The sequence below is a fragment of the Aulonocara stuartgranti genome, assembly GCF_965226115.1.
Source record: "Aulonocara stuartgranti genome assembly, chromosome: 5".
NCBI lineage: Eukaryota > Metazoa > Chordata > Actinopteri > Cichliformes > Cichlidae > Aulonocara > Aulonocara stuartgranti.
In genome coordinates, this window is record NC_138943.1 from 26204082 (window position 1) to 26225504 (window position 21423).

At 40.2% G+C, this 21423-nt stretch overlaps 2 protein-coding genes across 9 annotated transcripts; one reads left to right on the forward strand and one right to left on the reverse strand.

Moving 5' to 3' along the window:
• Positions 1 to 37: 37 nt before the first annotated feature.
• On the reverse strand, positions 38 to 6934 carry myl9b (myosin, light chain 9b, regulatory). Its single transcript, XM_082532865.1, has 4 exons — positions 6806 to 6934; positions 3428 to 3631; positions 1012 to 1173; positions 38 to 914 (listed from the first exon to the last, which is right to left on the reverse strand). The coding sequence occupies exons 2-4, from the start codon at positions 3609 to 3611 to the stop codon at positions 739 to 741; spliced, it is 522 nt and encodes a 173-aa protein (XP_082388991.1). The 5' UTR covers positions 3612 to 3631; positions 6806 to 6934; the 3' UTR covers positions 38 to 738.
• LOC309706381 (phosphatidate phosphatase LPIN2) lies at positions 1180 to 21396 on the forward strand. Of its 8 annotated transcripts, none has more exons than XM_082532860.1 (20): positions 1180 to 2492; positions 12980 to 13180; positions 13274 to 13369; positions 13462 to 13703; positions 14476 to 14583; positions 14708 to 14816; positions 14926 to 15682; positions 15786 to 15879; positions 16057 to 16244; positions 16329 to 16422; positions 16537 to 16606; positions 16748 to 16840; positions 17021 to 17079; positions 17457 to 17607; positions 17710 to 17858; positions 18040 to 18126; positions 18347 to 18499; positions 18803 to 18917; positions 19265 to 19368; positions 20095 to 21396. In XM_082532860.1, the coding sequence occupies exons 2-20, from the start codon at positions 12989 to 12991 to the stop codon at positions 20243 to 20245; spliced, it is 3012 nt and encodes a 1003-aa protein (XP_082388986.1). In that variant the 5' UTR covers positions 1180 to 2492; positions 12980 to 12988; the 3' UTR covers positions 20246 to 21396. The 8 variants fall into 8 exon arrangements, with proteins under 8 accessions (XP_082388986.1, XP_082388984.1, XP_082388983.1 ...); XM_082532858.1 differs by lacking the exon at positions 1180 to 2492 and adding an exon at positions 8804 to 8909; XM_082532857.1 differs by lacking the exon at positions 1180 to 2492 and adding an exon at positions 8868 to 9128.
• The last annotated feature ends 27 nt before the right edge of the window (positions 21397 to 21423 follow it).

Here is a 21423-nt window from a genome sequence, read left to right on the forward strand (position 1 = left end):
GCAGGCATGGTGCAATATTTTAAAAATACGCCGAACACACTCTCCACTGACTTTATTTGCCTGAGAAATTTCGAAACTGAATTCCTTCAACAACACAGACATACCCGATCCTTTAACAAATACACACAACCAGCTGACGGGAGGATGATCTCACTTTTGACTGCCATTCCTAGTGACCATTTCAACTACAGGAAATATTTGCACCACATTTGATTGTCTAAACCGAATAAAAATGATGAAAGGTCAGGTTTTTTTTTTCTTTAATCTGTTTTCATCATACAAGGATATATATTAGACAGAAAAGGAGACAAGTTGCGCAGGTGTGGTAGCTAACTGGCAGGAAGAGGTAAACATGGCTGGTATTGTATGAAGTACGTCAAATGGCCTCTGCACAAATACACAGATCTGCTTAATGCATCTCCAAAATCCAATCATGTTGTCTACAAAGGCCAGAAAAACTGCAGTCAATATGGATGAAGACAGGTGCAACATCTGGAATGATGTTTAAATGTAAAAAACAAAAAAGTGGATCTCAAATTACTTCAGACATGCCACCCTTGTTAAACATGTAGGTATTTAAATGTACAATAATTTATTTCTGCCATTTTATAAAAGATATACTTCAGTCCTACATGAATTCCTTTCAAATCTGCAAGATTGACAAAGACAGGAGCTACAGATGGATTTGTGGTGCAGCATGTGTGCAGGGGGGAGGCCAGAGGCAGTCATTTTCTCCCTCTACTCGTCATCCTTGTCTTTGGCGCCATGTTTGAGGATGCGGGTGAACTCTGCATAGTTGAAGTTGCCCTTCTTGTCGATGGGAGCCTCCCGAAATAGCTCGTCCACTTCTTCATCTGTGAAGCGGTCACCCATGGTGGTCAGCAGCTCTCTCAAATGGTCCTCGTGGATCACACCTTGGACGTGGAGAATTGAGAGGGGAGTTAATGATCCGAGCCCTGGCAGAGTGAAACGGGATTTGTGCGTGTGTGTACAAGATGCGTATTGACCCACCAGATCCCTCCTCATCAAAGCAGGCAAAGGCATTGCGGATGACATCCTCGGGGTCTGTTCCATTGAGCCTCTCTCCAAACATGGTAAGGAACATGGTGAAGTTAATGGGCCCTGGTGCTTCGCTCATCATCCCCTCCAGATATTCATCAGAAGGGTTCTTACCTGAGGAAGAATATCGTCACATGCATCCATCGCTCATCTAGGAATTAACATCTTGTTGTCTGATAATAAGAAATAATCGGCCCAAACCAGCAAGTGTGGATGAACATTTAAGTGTCATTTATAGTTAGTTTACCTGGAATCACAGGTCTTTGCTATTCTTGTTGTGGTCCTTACATACTCAACCCAAGATCCATTTTAATTGCACATTTTCCTGCTTTTGGTAATCCTGTTTTAATAAATATTTCAAGTATTCTTTCGTACTCTTATGTACAATTTGAAGTGGTAATGACTTCCACCTCAACACCCCTCTAAAAATCAACGTTTTCTGTATATTATTTGATTCAACTTTCAGCCATGTGAATCTCCTTTCTGTTGCAAATCCTATTTAACAAGTATATTGACTAAAATCGCAAAAGTGTCTTTAATATAGTCAGTGTTGGTCAAGTTACTTGAAAAAAGTAATCAGTAACTAATTACTGATTACTTCCCCAAACAAGTAATCCCGTTACTTTACTGATTACTTATTTTCAAAAGTAATTAATTACTTAGTTACTTTTTAAAAACACAATTTACAACCTGAATAGGTGATAAAGCGATAGATCTTTCAGCCCAATTCTACTTTTTCTACATAATCCATCATATAAAATGTAATCAAATGGAAAAGTCTCTTTTTAAAATTTAACGGGAGGTCGAGACCTACTACAGCCGGGAGGAACACCGCTTTCCCGGCACATCGTGCCTCAACCTCCCGGTCGGCTTCGAGCCGCCATCCGAAGAATGCGGCTAAAAGTTTTGCGAGATCTCGCAAAACTAACTCGGGATCTCGCAAAAGTCCGTCTTAATTTTTTTTTCTCCCATGTCCCCTGCGGGGCTCCGTATTTAACTTCATGCATCAAGAAAACATTTAATTATATGCAACATTCTCTGACTTGAATAAATTAGTTTAACATTTAAATCTATTTTCTGCACATTCCGGCACATAAAATAAAATATTTTTTGTGTTTACACTCAGTCTTTCAAATAGATGCAAGTAAAACACAGCAGTAAATAAATAAAGTCAAAGACTAGCGGTCCTTTTGCTCTATTTTCACCTGTAAAGCAGGAGTGCGGTAGGCGGAGGTTTACCCTGGTGCAGGTGTGCCGCAGCGGTCAGTGGAAGAATCCGCGAGTTTCTCTGTGAGTTTCCCATTACGTCATAGCGCACTCGGTGCTTGCTTGGAAGTTTAGGGGTTTTTTTCGCTGTAAAAAGAAGTTTTCTTCCCACGCACGATGGACACTAATGTTTTTGTCACTTTTTATGGAATCAAACTCAAAGTAAGGTCAGTACTTCCACGCTCATACTCTCTCCTGCACTTGATATTTGATCCATTGTTGATCTGCACACAGCTGTTGCCACGAACGTCGCACTCGCTTACGTCACTGTCATGAGACATTCTCGCAAAAAGATTCACGGTTTTAGTAACGCAGTAACGCAGCGTTCCTACGGGAAAGTAACGGTAATCTAATTACCGTTTTTGCAATAGTAATCCCTTACTTTACTCGTTACTTGAAAAAAGTAATCGGATTACAGTAACGCGTTACTGCCCATCTCTGAATATAGTACAGTTGGCAACCTTGTCATACTTGCACTTCTTATTAAACTTAACAGAGTATGGACTGATCCCAGATTACCATGCATCTCATTTGCACTGGTTCTGTACTGCAGTGCAAAGTGTGCAGCTACTATTTGATTTCTTTTGACGAAGCACTGGACTCGATCACACTGCAGTAACCAAAACTGTGTCAGAACTAATGCATTTAGAACCAGTTTTAAGTATTTGATCTCTGTTACAGTTACTATGTTACACTTCATTTTGGGATTATTTAACATATTTATTTTTTAATTAAAAAGGCACATTTGACTAGCTAAAGCCTCAGTCTTATATCTTAATATATATGTATTAAAAGGGCTGTTCCAGTACTTTGGCGCTGAACTTCCACACACTTGGAAAACATTTTTCTGATTCCCTAATTTTTCACTCTCTTTCTGATCTCCCTGCCTAAACTTGGAAAACAGAAATAACCCTGACAACATCATCACCATCATCACCATCATCTCTGGCAATCACCAGAACTGCAGTTTTGCTAATCCTCCAGTTTTATAATGTGGAAAAAACAATGCCCTCAATTCCTAAGGGAAGTTCCTCTTACAAGTAAAATGTGACCTGTTTAGTAGTATATATTTTGTCACGTCTATAAATGTAACACTGTTTACCCAGAGAGGCCAACATGTCATGCAGATCTTCCTTGTCGATGAAACCATCTCTGTTCTGGTCGATCATGTTGAACGCCTCTTTAAACTCCTGAATCTGAGACTGATCAAACATAGCAAAGACATTGGAGGTGGCTCTCTGCGGGCGCTTCTTGGTGGTCTTTCCCTTGGCACGTTTGCTCGACATGGTGGCGTCTGGATCTGGACCTGTGCACATATTCGTAAATTAGATAAAAGCGTTGTAACCCCCAAAGACATTATACAAAGAGAGAGCAGTCTTTTTTTTTTCACAGCGAATGAATTGTGAATTAATGACACGCGGTAGTAACATCACCTTAGTTACCCAGCTCAAGATGTCGTACTTCTTTGGGACTCGACCACATTTATCTACTCTTTTCCTGCACAAACCTGCCTGTCCCTCTATTCTCCGCATCCTATTGCACGTTGGCTCCAACACAATCAAACAATTGAACACACTCACATGCGCAGACAAATGGAAAATCCCTGCAGACCCTGACACGAGTGGCAGGTTTAATTCTGGAAGGAGATTGAGTTAGCTGCTGCTTGTACTGTGAAGACATGTCATTTTCACACTCATCTCAGCACCTGACATTTAGCGAGACTGCGATTCCCTCTCTAGGGGAAGTGAGAGAAAGAAATTTACCAGCATGGGGGCAAGCTGAAAAAAAAGAAAGGAAAAGAAATGACAAACCAACCCCCACACACACCACCTAATGTACATAATGCCAATTCTCTTATGGTTTAATGATGATGTGGATAATGGTGTCAAACTCCACATAATGTGCCTATAATTTACATAATTTTTATATCCATCAAACCTTTTGGTGACTTGTGCCTTATAGATCAGACCATTGCCACCCTGGAAGAGACTGCTCCCATAAGATTAGACACGTTTCATCACAGGATGTGAAATACAAGAGTGAGTCAGTGACAGCTCATTGCTACTTGTGCAGCCTGAGAAAACAGACAGAATGTAGCATCGCGTCTTTTCTTCATCAGCGTCATGTGATTCTATTAGAGTGATTAGAACAATAGCAAGGGAGCATTTCTGTTTATTTTCAACTCTTCTGTTCTAGACATCATACTAGAATAAACTTCCCAAACACTGACTAATACATCTTGTGTCAAGAAATGCTACCTAATAATGATTACGAAAATAGAAAAGCAGTACAGTAACGGTCAATCAGCAACGCACAGACACACTGTTTGTTCTTTCAGCATGTGCTGGTTCTCTATATCGGCTCTCAGTCATCAAAAATAAATAAATAAAAAAATACAGTAGGCTGTGCATATTTCCACAGCAGACAGCAAGTTTTGTTTAACTGCTCAGATAATATGAAAAGCTTTTTTTAGTTTCTCCTCACATGAATCTGTCGATAAGTTGGCCAAACTGCTTTAGCATTGGTTTAAATGTGTGTACTTAACAACTCTGTGCAGAAAAGGTGAACACAATTCAGTGTTTGTTTGGTTTTTTGTTTTTGAGACAAAATGAACTATAATCCCTTTATTTAATTGCATGCTTTAATGGCTACGTGCATTCTTCACTGCTCCATTTTCACAAAAGGTAATGCCTCTGTAACAGTGTCATCGTATTTAAAGGGCTGGGCTAGTCTTAAATTTCTGCGTCTCCTGTGCATTTTGCCAGCATGATTCATAAAAGGCTTCACCGAAAAGCATGTGAAGACAGGTTTGCCTATCTAACTGGTCCTTTATCTTTTTAAAACTAAATATAAAAAGGTTCTTCTTGTGTTGATTTCTATACAGATGAATGCACTGTGATAGAATTTGAATTTTTATTGCCAATGCAAATCAGGATGTCCGACCTAGGCTCTGCCCCAAGTTTCCAAATGGCTAACATTTACATAAAGACATAAAAATCCAGATATGGATCTGCATGCTTGGGTTCCCGCTAAAAATGGTACAGGAAGGGTGTTTATACAACTGTGTGCCAAGTGAAGCAGAGACACACACACTCTCATTCCCTCTTTCATCACAGACACATGTTGGATTAATCCTTCCTTTCATTTGGCTACTGTTTGGCTGGTTCAGTCCCATTGTGTGCCAGAAAAATGAAGCAATCTGGAAGGTGTGCAATTGGCCCAAAGCCTTCCCATTCTCCATCTCTCAGTCGTTGAGGAAGCTGGAAACAAAACAGTGTATAGCTCTACTTGATGGTTTCAGGAACAGAGGAATTCCTCCGCCTGATTACAGCGTCTCCCTCCTGCCTAGATGGTAAAGTCCTCACACAACACAAAACGCTTGGATTATGCAGACACTTTGCTTAAGTCTCAAATGAAGTGGCTCAAGCGTAAACAGTCCAATGTGAGGTATGTAGTGGAAATTAGTTATCTGTATTGTGGAGTCTTGTTTGGCCTCACTGATAGAATTCTTGCAGTGTAATGAGAGAGGCTCACTGGTATGTATCTCTACATCGATATCGCTTTGAAATGAGATCCATGTAAACTTCTGACAGACTCTGTGAGAGTGAGATTATGTCATAGCTCACATTTTTAAGCTGCAATAAGACATAACCTGGTTTCAAGTCCCTCTGTATCTGGTGCTGTAGCAACAGCTAAAAACTCCCGCATTCTCCACAGAGTGAATCAACAATGATTCATAAAGAAGCTGAAAATACAAGTATTTTTGACAGCAACGTAAGCGTTTGGCTGACGTGCCTCAGCTCAGCTTGTGTTAACAATTGTATTTGTTCTCCGGCTGCCTCGGCTCCTCCATGGACCCTTTTATCCACCGAGGAGTGACAAAGCTTCTCTGTCCCTCTGGCCAACGAGGACAGACACCCACGCTCACACTCTGCTATCATCAAACATTCAGGCTGTCATCCCACAGCCTTACATCAGGTCGTGCAGGTCAATATTACTGAAGCGCAGACCAAGAGGCCAACGGTCAGGAATTCCAAAAGCAAACAGAGTGAAGAGAAATCTCATCGCCTATAAAAAGACATCATCAGAGGAGTGTGTGTGTAAGACAGTGTGAATGACACGGCTCTAAACGGGTCAGCTGCATTCAGAAATTCCCCTGTTTAATGTGCCTTGGTGATGACATGGAAGTAAGCACACATCCATACAGTTTATGCACAAATTCAGACTCTGAGATAAATAACATCTTCAAGTTTCTCCCTGTCTTTATCAAGGGATGAAAATTTCCTACTGCTCCTTCCTTGTTTCCCATTTCAGCAGCTCCCTGTAACTGTATCCTCACTTTCACCCTCGCCACTGACAGATGAGCATTGTACCCAAAAATCTACACATCAAATTCACTTGTGGCCCACCAAACAACAGCTCTAAAGCTATGTATTGTCTATTTGTTCAATCCAGGCTTAAAAACAGCTTTTATTCTCACCTTTCCTTCAAGTAGAAATGTTTGGGAGTACTTCAAACTCCTTTTGTCTGGCCCCGAAACAGCAGTGGGAAGAGAAGCAGGCACTGAAAAGTTTGCTCAAAGAGTCAGACTCCCAGTGGGTCCCTCCCCTTTCTATCCGAGCCAATGGAGAGACTGGCCTGTCCTGCACAAAGACATCCCAGGCCAGGCCATTTCTCCATACAAGGCAAAAGAATGCACAGGCTACAGCTTGCTACTGCCACAGACGCTGCTCGGGATGTTTGGGGGAAAAGGGAGAAATGACAGGAACTACGATAAGGCTGCCTTATTTAGAGAAAAGGGCCTAAACATTTAGAGGCTCTGCATGGTGGAGCGGTGGAAGCACAAGGAAAGAGAGTTGTGAGCAGTTGCAGAGCCGTTTGGGAAAGGAGTGTTTCTTTCGCAAGACCGTGGGTTTCCTTAAATAGGCAGTGTGGCTGGTCACCACAGAGGCCTGACTGCAAAAGAAACACCTTGAATGATGTCATTAAGGCAACGTCTGTTTTGTGGTCGCCTACCCATCCTGTCCATGAACAATGCTTGCTATGAAGACTAGTCTGACAACCCCTTTTCCTCACTTTTTGTCAGTTTCTATCAGGTTGTTGTCAGAGAAATATATTTTGTCTGTGTGTAACATCTTATTGTTTCTTGTTTGGTGTTGCATAATGCATTATATTTTTATGCTTTTTCGATTAATGTGGGTTTAACATTTCAAAGTTTTAAAGGATTGTTTGTCCTTTCAGTGTTGTTGCAGTGAAAATGAAGTTCTGTGATACAATCAGATTGGCTAATATAAAAGTAACAGCAGACAAAATATTAAGCACAACCAAACTTAAAATGAAGTAGAATAGCTCCATAAATTACAAAACAACTCAAACAAAATAGTTCAATAATCTATAAATTACACAAAATTAAAGGGCTCAGAAAACCAAAGTAAATTAAAGTAATAATCAAAATATAATACAATAGAATGCTATTTAAAAAGTGGAATATAATACAAAAAGGGGCTTAGTAGGGTAGTGCTACCAAGTGTTACTAAAATAACAATATTCTGCATTTACATGTATTATCTACTTTGGGGAATTTATCAACATAACATAATCTACTTTCATTTGTTTTTGTAATCTTTTAAGTTTTAATCTGTGTATATAAGGTATTAACTTCTGTATTTAGGATAAAAATTACAGACTGATCATTGTAAAGCTTGAAGATATGAATGATTTCAGGCAAAGTGAGGCAGGTTAATGAATCTCAGTGCAGGTCCATCGATGTCCTCTGCTGGACCAGTCTAGTCATGATCTCTGAAATGTTAAAAAGCCACGTATGAATTGTGTTGATTCACATTGTACATTTATGAAGATGTCAATAACAAACATTAAAGTTAATTAATTAATTGTAGTTTATCTTAAAATATAACTTTTGAAACAGTCATCTGTCCTTTTTCTTAGCTGCTTATCGGTAGAGGGTTGGAAATTATCCCCAGCATATGCTTAAAAATATGTATATCTATCTATATATATATATATAAACATATTACCGGCATAATCTTTTCAATCCTGTACTTTTCAGGTCCTTAACTTCAGGAAAGTAGCAGTTATGTGAACCTTAAGAGAAGTATTTAGGCTACATAGCTTTAGACCTTTTCCTGCAACTGCTCAGATGATTTATTATCACTAACTATATAAACGTAACATTTCATAATGGATTCGGGTCAAAATTTGTGCAGTTTCCAAGGCTTTGACACTTTGTGAGACTGATTTTCGAGTTTTTGTCAATCAATATCTAAAATCAACGTTTGCCATTAAGCAGCAAGATAACAAAAGACTATTTACAGATTCCATCGCTTTGATAAATTACTGTACATACAATAAATGTTCATTTATTATTACACTGACAACTGAAATCCCCAGTGAATACATCCAACGCTGATGCCTTTGTTTACTATTCAAAATTGGAGGCGGGTCATGTTTTCTTTTCCAGCTTTCTCATTGGCTGTTTGTTGGCTTGGGGTCGTGCATGCGCAGGCGCACTTGTGCAGGAAGAAGGATGGATGGATGGCTTGTCAATCTAAAAGGCAACACGAAGGGTAAGCTACTGCCTTTAAAACCTTACTTCTAAAGAAGTGAGAAGGAATGAAGCCTCTGTAATACACGTAGCTGTCAAAGAAGATGTCAAACAGCCAGTGGAGCAGAGTTATTTAGTGAGTTTGTAAAACTGTTTTGTGCTGTGAAACTGAGACACATCGCTTCACAAGATAAGTCCTGAAGATGGTTCAGCGCTAAATTCCCGGTCAAGTTAAGTGAAGGTGGGTGAAGTACTTCACAGTAAGGCTAAGAGTACGTGTAAGGTCCTTTTATTTTTAGCGCGTTTGAAGTGTGAGGAAACGTGTTTTCTCAATAGTTTGAGTGGCTATTGGCTGGACTGTACCAGACACCTTTGCGGAAGTTGTTTGACTTAGGGGTGTACCTCCATCTAACTAAATATATACACAAGTCAGTAATACAAACTTTAAAATCGTTTGTTGGTTTACAAAAGTAACTCGCGGTCGAAAGCATTCAACTATTTGCGTAATATGTTAATGTTCCCCGTGGGTGACTGATTTGAGCGAATCTCGGATGGTGCTAATATTATGCAATCATAAAATCTGACGTAATGGATCTTTCACAGCATTTTTTTATGCAACGCTGAATAGAAAAGATGACACATGTGTTAGGCTAATGTGCGATAGGGTGAGGCAACTTCGATGTCTGCGCCTTAGAGGTAGCAAAGGTCAGTAAAAGCAAAAGAAAGAACAAACTGATGGAAAACTGATGAAATCATTTGTGAACGGCTGTGGTTTTGCAAGTGTGAGAATTTGTTGACTTTAAAGTAAGTAATCTGCATTTTTGGACTGATGGACAAACAAACTAAGACATTAAACTAACCATGGGGTTTTATGAACTGATGACAGTTTCTGTGAATGGAATCAGTGGTCGTGATGATAGATGACATTTACTTAAAGGTAAGTTATTCCTCAGTAATTAGGCATTAACGACAGTGATTCTTTGAAATATACAGTCTTTCACGTAAGGGATGAGTATAGGAAGCTTGTGAATGAATAAGAAGCACTGTGAATTGCAGATCAGGTATTTGACCCATGTATAGCACCTTTAACCTTTTTCCTCACTATGTGATGGCAGTTTCAGTTTTGAGATATTAACTTGTACAAAACCTACCCTCCAGAAAACAAAATGTGCAAAGATGGGCGTAGCACATATTAGAACACATTCTCATACGGTGGAGAGTCATCTTTTTTCCCTTAGGCCTACCTCTTTCCCTCCATAGGGAGAACAGGCAGGGTTTTCCATTCAGATTTGCAAGTCGTTTGCTTGAGTTCTTCCAAAGTGAGCTAGGATTGTGAAGGGCTTTCCAGTGCTGTCAGAGCATGGCTGCTGGAGAGTGCCCTCATCTCTGATGGGCCAGAGAGCTGTGGTCATTCCCAGAAACTGTGTGGCCGAGCAGTTCACGCGCGTGAGCGGTTTTATGCCACGCGTCTGTGAATAGCCTGTCCGACCCTTTTAGAAAGTGCTGGTCTGGCTGTCATGTGCACAGCTAGTGGGGAAGTATGAATTCAGTGTGTGTGTTTTAGTGTGCGCTTGTGAAAATTGTATAAGATAGAGGAAGCAATAGTGTGAGTGAATATACTGGGACTCTCTCACAGATTGCCATATTTTTGCTTTCAACTTCAGAACTGAGAGGACTTGATTGCTGTCATCGCTGATGATTAGTGGTAGAAGCGGAGGTTCTGATTCCACTTAGCTAGTTCTAATCGACTGTTCACACTTTTGTAGCTGCACAGTTAAAATAATGTAGCCTGACAAATGTGGGGCGGTTAGCGACCTCAAGAGAAAGGCGAGCACTCTGGGGGATCATAGCTGACAGGTTGCTCAGGTGGACATGGAGGTAAAGTGTCTTAACAAAGTTTCTTAGTTTCTGCTGTTGGAAAAGTGATTCTTGCGGTGCCGTATGGCAGACAGGAGATCCGGGAAACACAGCCTGGTGTTGAGGGGCCGTCTGCATCCTTCTCTGTGGGTAAGACATGAGATTAGCATAATGTGAAATTTAGATGGGTAATAGACAGGTGTAGCGGTTTGCTACATGATAAATAGGTGTTCTGTTGATTTTTTTGTCTGTTATTTTTTCGCTTCTTAGTGTTAAAATCATAGAAAAGTCTGTTTGGGGGGATTTTTGATAATATTATGGATGGATCCTCACACATCTCGACCATTTCTCTTACTTTAAGTTAACATTTAAAGCATCACAAGCTGTATTAACTTAGATAACTCTAGGCATTTTCTTTAGTTTTTTTTCCCCAAGTGCGACTTTTGCCCTTTGTTTTATTACGTTATTACTTTGCCACAGGATCAAATACGGCACTTCAGGGATTACCTATTAAAACGAGGGGGAAAAAGACGTCAACAGGCTTTGATGTCTTTCTTTGAAGATGTACTGTATTAACATCACTAGGGCTTGTAAGACCAATTCAGGTAGAAGTCCTGTTTACAGATCCCACAGAAGCCAATTTCCCAAAACAGCGATGTTGATGGAGGCAGAAACGAAGTCAGAGCTGTTTAAGTAGATCTTGACAAAGTTTGGATTCCTTTCCTGTTGTTTTCAAATATGTTAGAACCTGTTAAATCACGTATAATGGGTTTTTACTTGTGACCATCATGACTACACATAGAAATGTTACCGTGATATTTGCTTACAGTCATGATAAAAAGAAAGTAAACCCTCTTTCAGTTCTAAGGTTTGGGAAATATATAAGTCTTTATTGGGGCTTAAAATGAGGTAAATACATCCTCAGATAAACAACAACAAAACATAAAATATAACACAGTGTCATTATTTATTCAGCAGTGCAGAAGCAGTGTGTGTAAAGCTACGTATGCACCATGATCCAGTAGCTTACTGAACCCTGTTTAGTACCAGTGACTTGAAGTAATCATTTTCTGTTCTTTATCAGTTTCTCGCGTCATTGTGAAAAAGTTTTGGCCCTCTCCTCTTTACAGCAATAATTTCGCTCTCCTAAGCATCAGGTTGAGTTCTGTGCTTTGACTGCACCATTGATTCTTTTCATTTTGTTGTAGATTTCTTGGTGAGCTCGGGCTCATTTGACATGGGAATATATTGGTACACAGAGGAGTTCATGGTCATCCAAATCCAAGTGTCCAAATCCTGTTTGCAAGGAAAGCCCAAAATCAGTTGACAGTTGGTGTCAGGGTGTCTGTGCTGATATGCTATGTTTGGTTTTCACCAAACATGGTGCTGTGCATTATAGGCAAACATCTCCACTTTGGTCTAATCTGTCCAAAGGACATTGTTCCAGAAGCTTTGTCACTTGTTCAGATACAACTTTGCAAACATAATTTGTGCTGCCATGTTTGTTTTTGCCTAGAAGAGGCTTTCTTCTTGCAACCCTTCCAAACAACTCATACTTGTTTAGTCTTTTTCTAACTGTACTGTCATGAATCTTAATATTTAACATGCTAACAGAGCCCTGCAGAGTCCGAAATGAAAGTGGCGAAAATGAAAATGAAGCTATTGGTTTTTTTTTTAGTTTCTCTGATCATTGCATGATCTGACCTTTGGGGGGATTTCCTTGGATGCCCACTTCTGGCAAGACTGGCAACTCTCTTTGTTTTCCACTTGTGAATAATCTTTCACACTGAAGAATGATGGAATAGGAATTGTTTGGAAGTGTCCTTTTAACCCATCTCAGACGGTCGCTTCTCTAAAATCAGTCTTCGCTCCTTGGCATTTCTTGGCAAACTTTACCCAGTTAATTACGACAGTTAACTTACATTTAACTACGTGTTTTTTATCAGCTAGCAATGTAACATATGTGCATATGGATGATATATTACAGGTTGAATATGAATTTTATCTTTGTCATTTAATTATTTTAATGCCTATAGGACGTATGACTGTACTGGCTTTTGCCTGCTATACTTGCTGCTGAAAATGTTAAACAAAACAAGAATTAAGGGTCAAAGTGCAGACCACAGACAATTCAAATTGCAGAGTCGACACTTTTTTATTTATTTTTTTGGTGTGATGTGACACATGGTCTCCCTGGTTCTCACTTCTTCCTTTTTGTTTTTTCCTTTTTGTTAGTCCCAAACCATGAATATTGTGAACCAGCTAGCAGAGACGGTGTTTGTGACGGTAAAGGAGCTGTACCGCGGCCTCAACCCCGCCACCCTCACAGGAGGGATTGATGTCGTCGTAGTGCGACAGCCCGATGGGTCTTTCCAGTGTTCCCCATTTCACGTCCGCTTCGGCAAGCTCGGCGTGCTGCGCTCCAAGGAGAAAATTGTTAGTGTTTTGGAATATTTGTGTCATTTCAATTTCAGCATGATTGACTTCCTGTTGTCCCTGTGATGAGCCCGTTGTTTACTGTGACTATAGGTGGACATTGAGATAAATGGAGAATCTGTGGATCTGCACATGAAGCTGGGTGACAATGGAGAAGCTTTTTTTGTGGAGGAAAATGAAAATATGGAGGTGACCGCCAAATTATGTTGTGTTTTTTTTATGTTTGCTGTCTTTTATATTCATTTTAAGTTTATTCGATTGTTTATTTATTTCTGTCTCAGGTGCCAGCCCATCTGTGCACCTCGCCAATACCTCTTGAGGTCCTAGATGAAATGGAGGAGACCACCGAGGGCTCCTCCTTAACCGGGTCCTGTTCCCGCAAGAAGAAACGGCGGCGGAAACGCATGCGCTCCGAATCTCACCTCAAAGAAGAGGTCAGCTCCTCATCGGATGAGAGAGAAAGTGATCATGCTCAACAAAACTGTACTCCTTCAGAGGAGCTTGCCACAAAATTGCAACTCAGGTAAGTCATCAGAAAAAAATAAAATAAAATGTGGTATATCTTTCAGAAGAATTCACTCTTTAAGATGCCTTTTTTTGTAAATATAAATTTGAGTCTGTTAGAACTTATGGTTATGGCTTATAAAGGTTAATCCTTGAGATTCTTTTGGTAAAGAGACTTCTCCAACTTCAGCTGAAAGATGACTCATATTAGCTTAAATGTTAATTTACTGTTTGAGGCAAAATCACTGTTGAACACTTCTCTTCTCTATGGATTCATTCTGCATCTGGTAGTTTCTATTTTGTCTCTCGAAACAGGTTAAAAAAATGCAATTATTCATTGTGTAGCAAGTTTCTAATCGTGGGTTTAAGACGGCATGCTTGAAGGAGGTTTTATTGTTGCTTGACATTAGCATGTTTTGTTAAACCTGATATGGAATTTAAACGTGTCATCCATCTTTAAACATTGTGTGCAGGACCAAACCTGCCAGAACAAAATAATGAGCACAAAGCAGCTGGAAACTCCATAGAGCTGCGATGATGAATTTCAGTAGAACTGTCAATGCAAGCGGCCCGAGGGAGTAATGTAGCCCAATATTTGTCTAAAACAACAGTGGAGCTGTAATGATGGTTTAAGATGAAACAGTATTTTATGTTAAGTGTGTGTGTGTGTGTGTGTGTGTGTGCGTGTGTGCGTGTGTGTGCGTGTGTGTGTGCGTGTGTGTGTGTGTGTGTGCGTGCGTGCGTGCGCGCGTGCGTGCGTGCGTGTGTGTGTGTGTGTGTGTGTTTTCAAGTAAATCGGTGTACTATTCATTGTCTGAGGAGGCAAATGAGGATCCTGGGGCCACCCAGACCAGAGAGACTCATCCACATTCAGATGGAGAGCAGTCACCTTCAGAAAAGTGAGACAAGTCTATTAACTTACTAATCATATTCATTTGTTTGCATCAGTGGCTTGTTATATCATCACTTTTTTCTGTCTCTGCAATTATGATCCTTCTCCTCTGTCTTTGTACTTTGCTGCAGTGTGTTCTTCAGTCGCTCGTCTTCTCCTAAGAGCGACTCTGAACTCATGGTTAAAACTCAAGAGTCAGCTGGTCCTCAGATGCAGTGGAACTGGGGAGGCTTTCCCACGGTAGGGCAACATATGCTTACACATGCAAAAGTGTACTATCTTCTGCGTACCTGTGTTGTCATTACTGACTGCCTGTGTCATATTTCTTATCCTGCTCTCCCTCTCGTAGCTGTGTCAACCAGAGAAGACGGCTGTGGATTCACAGGGTGGTTCTTCTTCCGACAATTTTCATTTCCGCGCCATTAAAAGACAAGACTCCTTTGACATGAGCTACGATCCTGTGATTAGCTGTGGGACTGTGGGCAGGGTCACTGTGGTGAAACCGCAACCTCTGACTCACGCGCTCGATTTAGACGGGCGCAACAAGCAAACCATTGCTTTATCCAAAGAAAACACTCACATTTCCATGTCTGCCTCCAGTGACGTCTTCAAGTCTTGTGCCTTATCGATGGATATGCCTCATGCTTCTGAGGCTGCAATGGAACAGGAGCCCAACAGAGACTTGTCTTCTAATTCAGTCAGTAAATGCACCGATTCCCTTACTAACAAAGGTAGCACACTGACTGTTGTTAGCCCAGTTAGCCCTGAAAATGAAAGTAGTGTGGTCAAAGCGGCCACACCAAGCAATGCACAAAAACAACTCATTAAAGACCACACGGACCTAGAAACAAGTCCAAGTAATCCAAAATCCTCTAATGCACAACATCAGGGAGCGTTACCTGACCAAAGTGAGCAGAGTTACAGCAGTAGCCCTCCTGTGAATGAGGGTGACAGTGGAATCGATCCTTTCTCTGAGGGAGGGGAAGAGAACGGTGAACCCAGAGGGAGTGAGGGGTCAGCAGGAGCGACAGATACTGGGGTCAGCCTGCCCGCTGCAGAGGCATCGGCAGCATCTTCTAAAGCAGAGCAACAGGATAAGATAAAAGGTGAAGCCTTTCTTTAAGCATTCCTGCTGTTTTACGTATTACTCCATCCTCATTTTGTACTCAGTCTACAGTGTATCAGTGTTAATGTATCAACTGGTCACAGGTAAACGTAATCACCACCTAGGACCAACAGATATTTACCTGGATGATCTGACCACGCTGGACCCGGAGGTGGCCGCACGTTATTTCCCCAAAAGGTGAGATGTCACATTAAGGTTACTTAGTTATTTTAACTGAGCTCGCTGTTCCAATCTTCATCATTGAAAATGATAAACTAATGTTTGAAATTGAAAGAACATACAATCATCCAGCAGTTGTGCTCGAGTATTGATTAGGTGTAGTTAAATTACCTAAAATCCCTGTGTTTCCTGAAGTGAGGGAGAGGGAGCGTTTCAGAACGGGGCAGAGCAGGGCTCCCGTTCAGGAAGCCAGTCGCCTCAGTCAGTGGGTAGTGGGGCAATGGACAGTGGCACCGAGTATCTGTCAGATAACACCTCCTACAACATGGACGTCAGCATGTCCCTTTGCGGACGAGAAGGCAACACCAGCAAGATCACGAAAGGTGAGTGTGGTTAAACTGCTGCTGATGCCTGCAGAGTGTCTGCCGCTGAAGTTAAAGTATTTCCTGCATTCCTTCTTACTTCAGAAAAGTTTATGGAGCACCTTGTGACATATCAGGATTTTGCCAAGAATCCAGGAATCATTGAGGATCCAAGTCTTGTCATCTGCATAAACTCCAAGTATGATTCTAAAAAGTATATAATAATGTATTTCTAAAGTCACCACTATGTTATTACTCCAACAGGTTTATATCCATGACTCTTCATCAGCTGTTTTTCTTTCTTTTCTCACAGCTATTACAACTGGGCAGTGGCTGCTCCAATGGTTTTGTCAATGATGTCCTTTCAGAAAAACCTACCAAAGGTATTTTATTGTATTAAAACTAAACCACAAAAATGTTACCTAAAGAAGCTTCCTTTATATTCTGGTACAATTTTTATATTTTATTTATAAAAAGATAATCACAACAGGGGGAATATATTTGTTGTCTTTTTTTCCCCATAGAGTACAATAGAGCGACTGGTGAAAGACAAGATGCCCAAAAAATCTGGACGCTGGTGGTTTTCCTGGAGAAGGAGAGACATGGACAGCAGCCAGGTAGATGCTCAGGAACTCATCACAGTCGTTATTTATTAGGTTTTGACAGTGTACCCAGAAGAAAACACACTGGACCTGCAGAAATTAAACATAATATCTTGTGAGGACGCAGCCTTTTCAGCCAACATCAGCTCGGATAAAATGATGCCAATGTTGGTTGGTTTGTTTTGTTTTTCCCAGCAGAAAAACTCAAAGGAGGAGCGAGAGGAACCACTGGCAAGTGTTTCTTCCACAGTAAAGTAAGACACCTTTAATTACAGTAACTATCATTGTTGCAAAAATATCTTCCAGAGTTGTCTTTGTTGTGCTAGGCATAAAAAATGTTTTTGTCTTCTGTGGCCTTCTCTTTCTAGTATCAGATTTTATTCTCAAGTCACAAATTTTAAAAGAACCATCTATAAACTGTAGCAACAAGACGAGTGCTTTTTCTTTGTGTTGTTAAATGTTAGATGTGGCTGACAGCTATCCAAAGCTTCAGTACATGTTCTCTAGTTTTTAACATTTTTATAGACTCAAAGCAGTCAAAGGGTCGTTGTCTGTAAAACAGCCTCCAACTCTTCGCAAACAGTCCATTGCCAAACAAATTAGACACGACATTTTAATATTGTTTCTTCAGAGCGACATTGGATGATGTGGACAGTGATGAGGCAGCGGGCCTTGGGCGAACAGCTGTCATTTCTTCCAGTCTTTCAACAGAAACCCTCAACACGGCTCAGTCTATCAGCCAGATGTACCGCAAATCATTACGTCTGACGTCTAAACAAATAGTAGGAGATAAATTTGCACAAATGTTCATGCACCTCGATAAATTCTTATGTATCACAATCAGTTTATGTTAGGATGTATTTAACTGTCCTCCCCATACCCAGGAGCATTTAAACTTGCATGAAGGAGCTAACAAGGTGGTGTTCAGTGTGACCACACAATACCAGGGCACCTGTCGCTGTGAGGCTGCTATCTACCTGTGGAACTGGGACGATCGTGTGATCATATCTGACATAGACGGCACCATCACCAAGTAAGAACAAACACGATTTCATGCAAAATTATAGTGTCTTAGATTAACAAACAGCTATGGGCACAAATTAATATACACTATTCCCCAGAAAGATTTACAGCAGACTCCATCTGTCTGTTTTTCTTTTTTTAATCAGCCTCATTCTTTTGCATTTTGAGTCTTCTCTTTTGGTCTCCTGCAGGTCTGACGCTCTCGGTCATATCCTACCTCAGTTTGGAAAAGACTGGACGCACAAAGGCATCGCCAAACTCTATCACAAAATACACGAGTATGTTAAATTGAATATTATGATATTTAATATCGTACCTGTAGTTTAAACATTACAGAAACGTACAAAAATAATTTTGGAGATTACCAATAAGGTTAATATAGGGCAGCTGTGACATGAACCTTACATTGCCTTGTAGTCTAATACATTTTTAACCACTGTAGATAAATTGTTCCCACATTCAAGTGAAAAATTAATATCACTGTCGCTTTCTTTGCAGAAATGGCTACAAGTTCCTGTATTGTTCAGCACGAGCTATAGGTATGGCTGCTATTACCAAAGACTATCTGCAGTGGGTCAATGACAAAGGTACCGTCCTGCCCAAGGGCCCCGTACTGCTGGCTCCCAGCAGCCTTTTTTCAGCACTGCACAGGTACCACATATTCGTACTGAACTGTTAAACAGAAAAGAGATGTAGCATGAAGCTGTTTAAAAATGAAAATAAAATTGTATTTTAATGTACTGCTGACCCCTAGTGGCCAAATTGCCAATGCTCAGCTATTGCCAAAGACAAAAAATGTACGAAAGGGACAATCAGTTGAACAGATGTGTATTTTAACTCATTCACTGCCATTGACGTCTATAGCCGTCAATGGCAGTGAATGAGTCAATGGGTTTAACTCATTCACTGCCAATGGCTGGCAGTGAATGAGTTAACTGTAAACCATGTGTGCAGAGAGGTGATTGAGAAGAAGCCGGAGGTCTTTAAAGTCGCCTGCCTCGGTGACATCAGGGACTTGTTCAGCCCACACAGACAGCCTTTCTACGCAGCTTTCGGCAACAGGACTAATGTAAGCAATGCTACGGGGCTGCTTTTACCACAGCTGTGCATCGAACCATCAAGTGTATTTGAAGTTTTCCATTTATTTGAAGTTTCCCAGGTATTAAGCTGTTTGTCTGGCAGTTATTTTAACCCCTGGCACAAGACTGTGTTTATATATCATTGCAACACATGTAGAGTTAAATTATGAGAAATATAGTAATAAAGTGTTGCTTGTGGAAATGAATAAAACATTGGATAATGATTTATAATTATTGATTTGTGCTCCAATGGCACAGTTTGGGGCACATAAATGCTGCAGAGGTTAAGAGAAGATTAACCTTAAACTCCTGTCTGTTGCTGCCTGGACCTTTACAGGATGCATATGCCTATAAGCAGGTTGGAGTGCCTGAAACCAGGATATTTACCGTCAACCCAAAAGGAGAGCTCATCCAGGAGAAGACTAAAGGCAACAAGTCTTCGTAAGTATGCAGGAGACAAGTGATGGGAAATTACATTGCTGAAAAGCAATACTGTTTTCTTTTTAAAAGGGAAACAAAATGTGTAGATATAGGACACTTTACACATGTTTTATTAGACCATACAAATCAAGCAATAGTTAAAAAGCATAGTTTATGCTCTTTAGGGGATGAGGAGCTTAAACTAAAAAGAACAAGGCTAAAAATACAAAAAATACAGGCTAAAAAGTAAATAAAACCAAACATCTGTGTATAGCAGTGATCTGGGTTTGTTGTTATAACCCATCTGTGGATTGATGTCCAGTGGTTAAAAATCCTTTGGCATTTCTTAAATTATTTTTCAATTTTTTTGCTCTTTCGGTGTGATAGTTTTCTCAGTACATACTCTCTTCTTCCATGGACTGCTTAAGAACTAGAGTTATGATGCATCTGATGATATTTCTCTGGCTTATGACAAGGAGTACACATCTGATTTTACATTACAGCTGATTTTAAGCACTCTTGTTTAAAAAAAAAAGAAATATCAACAATTTAAGATGTTATATATTTTTTTAAACCTATAATTGAAGTTTAAATGACTAACACGATAATTCTCCACGCAGGAGCACAGCTTTCAGAACATGCCTGTAATCTTTAATGTGGACATTTTTTTTTTAGACCCCTCACCTTCCATATATAAATATTAATGGTGTTCTCATTTGTGTTTTTATAATCCTTCATGTTTTGCAGGTACAGCCACCTCAGTGAGTTGGTGGAGCATTTCTTCCCTTTGCTTTCTGCTGAGGGCAGAACATCCTCTGTTCTTGACTGTCCTGACTACAGTAGTTTTTCCTATTGGAAGGAGCCTCTACCAGAGCTGGACCTGGATGCACTACTGTAGACACGCAGTGCCAAACCCGCACACAAAACATACACAAGCTAAGGCAAGCACATATATTCCCAGGTTTTTCCCGGCTTGAGTGACTGTTGCCTTTGTTAACTGGAGTGCCTGTGTATGAGCCACTGAATAAACTGAAACATAAAGAGACCGCTCTCTCTTCTTCTGCTGCACTCAAAGGCGGAGCCCAATCAATGCACTGCTGACTGTGTCTGTTATATTTTGCTGTTTGTGTATTATACTACAATCAATATGCCACAACAGGAAAACATATGCCTTGAACTGTTTTGAACTTGTTGTTACTGTGTACCAGTGTTACAGCAGCACAAAAATATAATATTTAGCTATTGGCCCAACAACTCAGACATCAGCTATGAACCTGTACAGATATAAAACTGAACTTTATTAGATGTGTGATGCCTAAACCCTCCAAAACATTAAATTAAATGTGTTGTCCTTTATTCTAAGAAGATTGTAGAGAATTTATGACTGTGTGCTGCTGAAAATGTCTTATGGATTTGAGTGTTTGGGTGTAGATTGCAGCTACATGTGCTCAGAAACCAAATATATATTCAACACATGTTTAAAATGCTTTACTTTAGAGGTGGTTTCCATTCATTTGGATGTAGCTCGTGAGGTATTGCCTGATCTGCAGTGACTGTTAATGGAGTGTTTTTAAGTTAAAGTTGACACGGGTGAATGCAAACCCCCTTGAATGGAAAGCTGTAATAGAATACTACCACTTTGTCAAGTCTAAATATAAAGTAAGCAAGCAGATTACAGTTTGTACACTACATGAGTGAGAGTGCCTCAGACCTACAGCGAATTACATTTCAGTTGAGCAGGCAGCTGTTCCACTTTGTGATGACACTGTTGTGTTTATTTTTTTGTATTTTCTTGCACATCTTTTGTCCTCAAACTGTGTGGCAATGCATTGAAGCTGAGGATACGGCTGTTACTGTTTAGACCAAGTATGCAGAAATACGCATGTCGTCATTTGTTTTTAATGATATGCTTGACTTCAGTTTAAAAGATTAATTATTGCAAGAGTGAGGTTAAATTGCCAGGTGGGATTTTTTTTAAAATGTGCATTAACATCTGTAATACAATAAAATGCAATACAAAGTAATCGAATAAAGAGCTAACAAATTCCATTGGTAGCTGCAGTTTTATTAGCTCCA